Source organism: Wolffia australiana, chromosome 4 (genome assembly GCF_029677425.1).
Source record: "Wolffia australiana isolate 7733 chromosome 4, ASM2967742v1".
Taxonomy (NCBI): Eukaryota; Viridiplantae; Streptophyta; class Magnoliopsida; order Alismatales; family Araceae; genus Wolffia; species Wolffia australiana.
The window spans coordinates 18,593,987-18,602,125 of NC_135838.1; the positions used below are offsets into that span (position 1 = coordinate 18,593,987).

The 8,139-nt window shown below is 43.3% G+C and overlaps 2 protein-coding genes across 3 annotated transcripts; both read left to right on the forward strand.

Moving 5' to 3' along the window:
* Positions 1 to 1,237: 1,237 nt before the first annotated feature.
* Positions 1,238 to 5,147, forward strand: HAT3.1 (Homeodomain-like protein with RING/FYVE/PHD-type zinc finger domain-containing protein). Its single transcript, XM_078574170.1, has 9 exons — positions 1,238 to 1,397; positions 1,968 to 2,499; positions 3,099 to 3,264; positions 3,373 to 3,496; positions 3,594 to 3,706; positions 3,783 to 4,301; positions 4,382 to 4,669; positions 4,737 to 4,826; positions 4,896 to 5,147. The coding sequence occupies exons 2-9, from the start codon at positions 2,057 to 2,059 to the stop codon at positions 5,058 to 5,060; spliced, it is 1,908 nt and encodes a 635-aa protein (XP_078430296.1). The 5' UTR covers positions 1,238 to 1,397; positions 1,968 to 2,056; the 3' UTR covers positions 5,061 to 5,147.
* A 327-nt stretch (positions 5,148 to 5,474) lies between these two features.
* Positions 5,475 to 7,442, forward strand: LOC144702218 (cyclin-A3-1-like). Of its 2 annotated transcripts, none has more exons than XM_078574172.1 (7): positions 5,475 to 5,867; positions 5,963 to 6,195; positions 6,271 to 6,346; positions 6,438 to 6,548; positions 6,638 to 6,790; positions 6,871 to 7,005; positions 7,094 to 7,442. In XM_078574172.1, the coding sequence occupies exons 1-7, from the start codon at positions 5,547 to 5,549 to the stop codon at positions 7,160 to 7,162; spliced, it is 1,098 nt and encodes a 365-aa protein (XP_078430298.1). In that variant the 5' UTR covers positions 5,475 to 5,546; the 3' UTR covers positions 7,163 to 7,442. The 2 variants fall into 2 exon arrangements, with proteins under 2 accessions (XP_078430298.1, XP_078430297.1); XM_078574171.1 differs by having other exon boundaries at positions 5,480 to 5,867; positions 7,079 to 7,442.
* The last annotated feature ends 697 nt before the right edge of the window (positions 7,443 to 8,139 follow it).

Consider the following 8,139-nt stretch of genomic DNA (forward strand, 5'->3'; position numbering starts at 1 on the left):
AAACCATTGATGGAAGCATGTGAAAAGAAAGTCTACGATGAAGGGTGTATTTTGAGGGTAAAATATTACAAAAGAAGCTTCCTTTGTTGCAAAATTATTGTGTTCAACTTCTTACCATTACATGTACTGAAGTATATAAATTTTCCAAAATCTAGAAACATACATAGTGTGCATAATATAACACAAAATTCACATAGCTTAAAATAGGTGCGTCATCAAATATTTATACGTAAATCATTATTCCAAGTGATTTCAGGTTTTACATAATCTGTTCTCTTTGGGGCCAGGAATTACTGTAATCAAAGTTTAATTGTGATTCTCAAAATTAAATTCTGGTCAATAGATTGTGGGGATGAATTACCAAAATTTCAAGATTTTTCCACAAATTTCTTGATTTATTTGGGAATTTATTTGTGGATGAGATGACATCTTCATTAGAATCATGATATAATTATAATAAAAATAGGCTTTTAAATTAATTTCTAAAGTCGAGGAAAATTTTTAACTATTCCTTAGAAGTATGCCCCTTAAAAACAACTCTTGGTTACATGTTGCAGGAGTAAAAATCCAAAATAAATTATTTATAGGGGCTTAACAAATTAATTTTGATTTTCTTATAGTTTTTTCGAGTGAAATTTGGAGAATACAGAAGCAGCTGGGTATTTCTTCAATAATTTCATCCAATTGCGCGCTCAACTTAAAACAGGGGCTCATGTGAAAAATGGCTGGACAACTTATATACTTTTCAGAAAAAAAAATATTGAAGAATTCCCACATATAGGAATCCAGAAAAAATATCTGGATATCGGATGTTGATATCCCGATACGGATTCCGATATCCTAATATCAAAATCCAATATGCGGTATCCAATATCCGTCTCGTCCTTACTCATCCGATATCCGTCTTTGATATCCGTCTACACCATAAAGGACAAATATCGTCAGATATCTGATATCCGATATCAGATACCGTCTAGTTTTTTCCAGATCTAAAATATCGGTTGTCCGATACCGGATGTCGGATGGACAATCCGTAGTGATTGAAGGTAATTCAATTATGTATGTCAATAAGACAAGAAAAAAACGAAAACGAACTAGATCAGGTGCTATTGGGCTCTCTAAACTGGGCTTCTTTTATATCGATAACAGCCCACATCCTGTTGGGCTTATGTTTAGACTATTTGCAAAGAACCTAGCGGGCTTTGCAAAGAGCCTGTCTTATAAGACAAGTCTTTCACGCATCAACGAAGGAAAAACCTGAAGCGCGCTCGGCGCGATTCCGAGGTGGAGAAGAAAGATTTCGAGTTGAGGCGGCGAGGTCGAGAAGAAGCGGAGAGCCCGCCGTAGCGGCAGCCTTCTTCCATCTATCTTCTACATCTCCATGGTCGGGACAGATGGTAAGCAGCCACGCAGATAAGACGCTTCTCCCTTGCATTTCTTTGAAATGTGATCCTTGTATTTCGTTCTTGCCCTGTCCGATGGTAGTTTGAGATGCCCGTGGTCAAGGAGTGATGTTACAGATGCTGGGTTTTCGTTTCTTTCTTCTTCTCAGAGCTCATGACCTCCGTTTCCTCTTCCCCGGCTGAGGATCGAGCTGCATCCCAGAGATGGTTATATAATTCGTGGAATTTAGACGCGAGACAAATGTATGGTGGAACGATTGAACGTGACGGCCTTTTTTTTGCGCTGAAGTTGATGATTTTCTTCATCCTCGTCGATGATATTTGGTTGAAATGGACTTTTTCTTAAGGCCCGTAACGTGGAAGGCTTTTTAATCGAATCCGGAAGTGTTTAATTACTGCGGGTGTTTACATATTTAATTACTGTTTTTTCAAAGTCAATTTTCGAAGTATGTCTCTTTTAGCTTCATTTTACTGCTGGTTTTTTTTAGGTTTTTGTGATTGGAAACGATACCTTTTAAGTTCTTTTCTCTCTGCGTTAATCTTGGTTAATCTTCCATTTCTCAGATTCTTTATTGTTGACCCTGGTGGCATGACTAGCGGACGTTGAGTCATCTATTTTGTTCCAAATCGGACGTGAATTGCTTTACAATTCAATGGAACCCTCAATAACGAAGGAAGAAGACCATCAAATGAAAAACCATAACACTGAATGTCAGGAAGATTCTGAAACTAGATCTACCAATGGGCCAACAGAGAACCATGTAATTGTGAATAAGAGCAACATAAGATTGTCTCGGCACGGGAAGAAGGTTGCTACTCGGAAAGGAAGAACTTATCCTTTAAGATCCTCATTTAGCAGCTCTAGAGTTCTTCGTTCAGAGTCGAAATCCACTCCTTTCACCACGCCTCCACCTCCATCTAGTGAAACTTCAGTGAATGTTGGCAAAGCCAAGCGTAAGAGGAGAAGAAAGAGTCAGACTGAAGTAACTGATGAGTGCTTGCTCACCAAGAAACGGGTGAGATATTTGCTGAATCGGATGAATTATGAGCAAAATTTGATTGACGCGTATGCCAGCGAAGGCTGGCGAGGACAGAGGTCAGCCTTTACATTTACTTCCCAAGCATTCTAACAATATAACGCCATTTTTTTTCATTGACGCACAGTTTATACTTGATCAACAGCTAATTATTATTTATTAAAAAACAGCCTTTTACTTTTTTCTCAAGAGAAAACAGCGCAGGTTATGATCTGTTGTGGGATGGAAACGATTGCCTACTACGTTTTAACAGCTTGAACTGTATATTTCGTATACTGAGTCGAATTTTTTAATGTTCACGAGTTTCGCATGTTAAGGGGGGGGTATACAGTTAACCTCTATTTTCACTTGTAGTTTCTTATGTCACCGAAAATTTCGTTTATGCATATTCCACCTTTTTTAATTTAAAGTCCAGCACTGTGTAGAAGGAAATCTTGGAGTTGAGTTAATGAGTGATTTACGAAAACAAATTTGTATTCGTGTTGTGAACCTTGATATTAGTGTTAAGGTTTTTTTTTACGATTATGCATGGAGAAGTCGACTTTTGACATCATGTTTTAGAGAAGAAAAATGTTTGCCTAAAGTTTTATATCGTCTCCCGGTCATAATTTTTAGAATGTGAATCTTCTTTTTCTTGACGGGATCATCTGATTCGCAGCTTAGAAAAGATACGTCCCGAGATGGAACTTCAGAGAGCAAAGTCTGAGATAATGCGCTGCAAATTAAAAATTCGCACACTCTTTCAGCAGTTGGAGATTTTAATTTCGGAGGGAAAGCTTGACGAATCATTATTTGACTCCAAAGGGCAAATCGGCAGTGAAGATGTGTGTGAACTTTTATTTAGTTATTTGTTTAATTCCTAATTATGTTTTTTCTTGCCTAAAAACCGTCAAACCCCGAGTCCTAATATCCTAATCTTGCTAAATCTGCAGATATTCTGTGCCAAATGTAAATCGAAGGATGTCTGTACGGGCAACGATATCATACTCTGCGATGGCATTTGTGATCGAGGGTTTCACCAGAATTGTTTGAATCCTCCTCTTTCTTCGGAAGATAGTAATTCACTGATTATAGCTTTTTTTCGTATTAAAATTGTCACATTCCGGAATAAAGTTAACCTATCCTTCTTTCTCTATTTTTAAATTTTGTTCAGTTCCTCCGGGTGATGAAGGCTGGTTGTGTCCTGCTTGTGAGTGTAAGTTAGACTGCATTGATTTGATCAACGAGCAGCGTGGAGCGAATCTCTCCGTTGAAGATTCGTGGGAGGTAGGTGGACCCTTGGATTCTTCCTTGAAATTTTCCGTAACAAGTCTTAACCGTTGGATTTGCTCGTGAACTGCAGAAAGTATTTCCTGAGGCTGCTTTTGCATCGTCCGATGGTCAACGTGATAATCTGGAGCTGCCTTCTGACGATTCCGAAGATGACGACTATAATCCCAACGATCTGGAAGTTGAAAACCCAGATGCAGATAACGAATTGGAGGAAGAATCAAGCTCCGACGAGTCAGACTTCTCGGCTTCATCAGAGGACTTGCCAACTGCGAATCACAATGCTCAAGAACAGATCCTTGGGCTCCCGTCAGATGACTCCCAGGACGAAGATTATGATCCAGATCCACCTGAAGTCGATGAGAATTCATCTAAAGAGGTTTCAAAGTCGGACGAGTCTGATTTTTCATCAGATACTGATGATCTAAATGAAGTGCGTGGCGAGGCCTCGGATGATAATGAAGCCCCAGCACAGCCCATTTCCGACGATCCAAGTGAAAGAAATGGAACTTGTTCGTTAGGGCCAGAAATTGTTGAGCCAGAGCCTGGTCAAAGACGGCGGGAACGCATGGATTACAAGAAGCTATACGAAGTAAGTTGGATTATCTTCTGTGAATTTGTTGTTTGCTTACAAGATCTGATAAATTTGTCTATTTTCCGGTGATTTACTAGGAGACCTACGGCAACCGGTCAGACTCAAGCGACGATGAAGATTGGTCTGCACGCAGAAGGTCAGCGAAGAGTTCTGAAGCGAACACAACGGAAAACGGCGGTCAGTCCGAAGAGAAGAGAAACAGTTCCAAGCGACGAAGAAAGTCCGGAGAGGAACAAACGATCGAAAAAGGAAAATTCGAAGAGGCGAAGGAATCACCGAGCAATCGTGGAAAAACTCCCGTCTCCGAGCAACCTGATTCAAACGGAAAACGAGTCTACTCCAAGTTCGGTGCAGTCGTCTTCCAGGTACAGTCTAATACTTGAGAATTATCAAATCTATCCATCCACTCATGGATCTTCCGTTCTGTTGCAGAAGCTCCGCGAATTCTTTAATCAGAATCAGTACCCCAGCCGGGAGGCGAAAGAAGGCCTGGCCACGGAGCTCGGGATGAGTCTCCAGCAGGTTCGGTTCAATCTTTTCTCTTTGAGATTTCAATGCTCGAAGATTGAAACCGGGGTTTCGTCATTCCAGGTGGATAAATGGTTTCAGAACGCCCGGCAAAATTCCAAAGGCTCCCCCGGCAACCGAGAATCGAAGAGCTCCGGCAGAGGGAGGAGAGGAAAGATCGCCGAAGAGTCTCACCTCCAGCAGTCGTCTGGATCGCGAGTGTTGCGTAGGAGAGGCGGCTCTTCTTGATGTTCCAAAACTTTAAAGAAAGCGATAGGTCTAGAGATACAAATTTGTTTCAGACGTGATATGGATATACCCTCCAATTTACTTTCATCGCTCGTCGTTCTCCATCGACGCATAATAATTATGGACAAAATTATAGATATACGAGTACAAGAGAAAATTGGACGTAAACATCAGATATACGGGTATAAGAGCAAAAGGAAACATATATGGTTAAGGAAGTAATTTTTTCTTAAAGACCCGCCAGGAAAGAGAGAGAAGAGGAAGAGCGGGATTTTTGAAAGAGCAGAATGGGGGCGGTGAAATACGAAAAGCGGGTTATGGCGGACTTCCTCCCTCTTCCTGCCGAAAGAAGCGCGGGCGAATAAACAAAATGGGGGGATTAACCCACGAATTTCGAAAAAAATGGCGGACTCGATCTCCCCCCCTCGGACACCGTTCTTAAGGAGGCCCCCTCTCCCTCCCAAACCTTCTCCTTGGCTTGCCGCCATGTCCGACAAGGAGAACGGCAGCAGAGTCACCCGCTCCTTGGCGAGGAAGAGGGTGCCCAATGCCGTCGACATGGCGGTCCGCGACGGGGCCAAGCGCCCCCGAGTCGTCCTCGGGGACTTGTCGAACCAGCCGGTCGCGCCCAAGCCGAACCCCCGCGCCGGAAGAAGGAAGCCTCTGGCCCCGTCAGAAGTTCAGAAGAAGACAGTAGAGGAAGAGCAGAAGAGCTCCGACGTCACCGACATTGACGCCGGCGTGGATGACCCGCAGCTTTGCCCCCAGTACGCCGCCGATATCTACCGCTATCTCCGCTCCATGGAGGTCCGATTTCCCCCCTGGTCGCTCTGGAATGAGATGAAATTGGGTATTTATTGTCCGCAGTTTGTGATTCCCTCGATTAAATTGTCGTAATTCAGGTCGAAGCGAAGAGGAGGCCTGATGGGGACTACATTGAGAAGGTCCAGAAGGATGTCACCGCGAACATGCGCGCCATTCTCGTCGACTGGCTCGTGGAGGTGGCTGAGGAGTATAAACTCCTCTCGGACACTCTCTATCTCACCATCTCCTACATCGATAGATTTCTCTCTTTCAACCCTCTAAACCGCCAGAGGCTTCAGCTGCTCGGCGTTTCCTCCATGCTCATTGCAGCGTAAGCATTCCTGCTCATCGGTTTGATCGCTCTGTCGCTGAGTTCGTCCCTGACTTGCGCTGCCGTTTCGTGCAGGAAATACGAGGAAATCACGCCGCCGCATGTCGAAGACTTCTGCTATATAACGGACAATACTTACACCCGGGAAGAGGTAGTTAAGCTCATCCTTGCCTATTCCCTTCCAGGCTGCGTTATCTGCTTCTCCAGTGAAGAAAACTTAATTCTCTGGGTTGCTTCGGTAGGTCATCAAGATGGAGAGTGAAATTTTGAAGTTTCTTAGATTTGAGATGGGCAATCCCACGATCAAAACTTTCTTGAGGAGATTCATACGGGCGGGCCAGGACGATGTGCAGGTAAGACTATACCAAAATTCTTCTTCAACCCGCTTCCCTTCTTAGCGTGCGTTTCATTTCTCTGATCATACTTGAGCGATTATTTGCAGTCGCCCAAGTTTTTGCAATTTGAGTTTTTGAGCAATTACTTGGCGGAGCTGAGCTTAATAGAGTATAACTGCGTCGGGTTCTTGCCGTCTATCGTCGCCGCTGCGTCGGTTTTTCTGGCGAGATTTACGTTGAATCCAACCACACATCCATGGGTAAACGCTCGCTGAAACTCATTTATTATCATCAGTTTGTCATCTTCCTTGGTGAAATAAACTTAATATTTGACCTTCAGACGGCGTCTCTTCAACACTACACCGGGTACAAACCAGCCGAGCTGGAGGGTTGCGTCCATTACATACACGAAATGCAAGTCGGCAGAAAGGTAGCCTCCCTTCTGGCTGTCAGAGACAAGTACAAGCTGCACAAGGTAGTATATTCACTTGATATTCTTCAACACTGGGGGCATTTTTGTGTGATTATTCTTCATCTGATTTCATCAGATTGATCATCCGCAGTTCAAGTGTGTCGCTTCGATGAACTGTCCATCGGAGATCCCTCGTTCATACTTCCAAGACATCTCATAGAGCGATGAACAAGGGCCGAAGTGCATGATTACTCTTAGGGGCCTGAGATTTTCCCTGTCATTGCCGCTGCGCGCGGCGTTGGCAGGTCGATTTTGGCGACGAAGTGGGCTGGGCTGGGCTTGGTTGGCGTGGACCATGCTTGTCTCCCCGATTTTGAAGTTGGGGTCTTGTAACAGGTAGATGAGCTCTCACCTCCCTTTGATCTCACTGTACATAGTACCAGCTTTGGAGACCTTGAATCAAGAAAAATATGAGTGCCGACGACGGCAAAGTTTCTCTACACCCATTTAAAAATGGCAGGCATAACAGTTGGAAAGATTTGCCCACTTAAGTACTTGAGGTTCATGCAAGGTGAAAAGTGTCTGGATAATTGATTAAGGATAGACCTCATATTCCCAGAAATTGAGGAAGCGGCTGATAGATTACGGACCTGGATGAGTGCTTAGGAATGTTCAATCGATTGGCAACGAGACCAGTTTTCGAATAATTGGTAACTTAACTGATTAGGTTTAATGTAAACTCCTCCACAGCATATTTGTCATGGTGAAAATATCTGTATAGTTGAACATTTACTTGTTTGGGTCAGTGCAGTAAGTGGATTTGGTGGTCACACTTGCGTTAAGCGGGTAAACCAGTGGCAACGGCAATACTAAGCTATGCAGCCTTTATCAAATCTAGACAATACCATAATGATGATGTTGAAAAGTATCAATGCTCATGCAAACGTAAGAAATTAATATAATTAAGAGGAAGATGACTTCGGATCGACTCCCATGCCTCTGGAATGTCACCTGCAGTTCAAGCCTCAAAGTTGTGTTGACTGTCCTGCAGTCATGGAAAACATAAGTGTGTCGTTTCCTGCTCAGTTCCCCCTTTTAAAGGGTCTCTCACGCGCACACCCCACACATGTCTCCAGCTGAACCTTGCTTTATTTTGAGACATCTTAGATGCGTCTGTGTGAAGAACATATCACACTC

Excerpts from the sequence above, each read along its gene's own strand:
- HAT3.1 (XM_078574170.1), top strand. The coding sequence starts at position 2,057 with ATGGAACCCTCAATAACGAAGGAAGAAGACCATCAAATGAAAAACCAT. Across the intron at positions 3,707-3,782 it reads CCGTTGAAGATTCGTGGGAG|AAAGTATTTCCTGAGGCTGC; the intron begins GTAGGTGGACCC and ends CGTGAACTGCAG. Across the intron at positions 4,670-4,736 it reads TCGGTGCAGTCGTCTTCCAG|AAGCTCCGCGAATTCTTTAA; the intron begins GTACAGTCTAAT and ends GTTCTGTTGCAG.
- LOC144702218 (XM_078574171.1), top strand. The coding sequence starts at position 5,547 with ATGTCCGACAAGGAGAACGGCAGCAGAGTCACCCGCTCCTTGGCGAGG. Across the intron at positions 6,347-6,437 it reads ATACTTACACCCGGGAAGAG|GTCATCAAGATGGAGAGTGA; the intron begins GTAGTTAAGCTC and ends TTGCTTCGGTAG. Across the intron at positions 6,791-6,870 it reads ATCCAACCACACATCCATGG|ACGGCGTCTCTTCAACACTA; the intron begins GTAAACGCTCGC and ends TTTGACCTTCAG.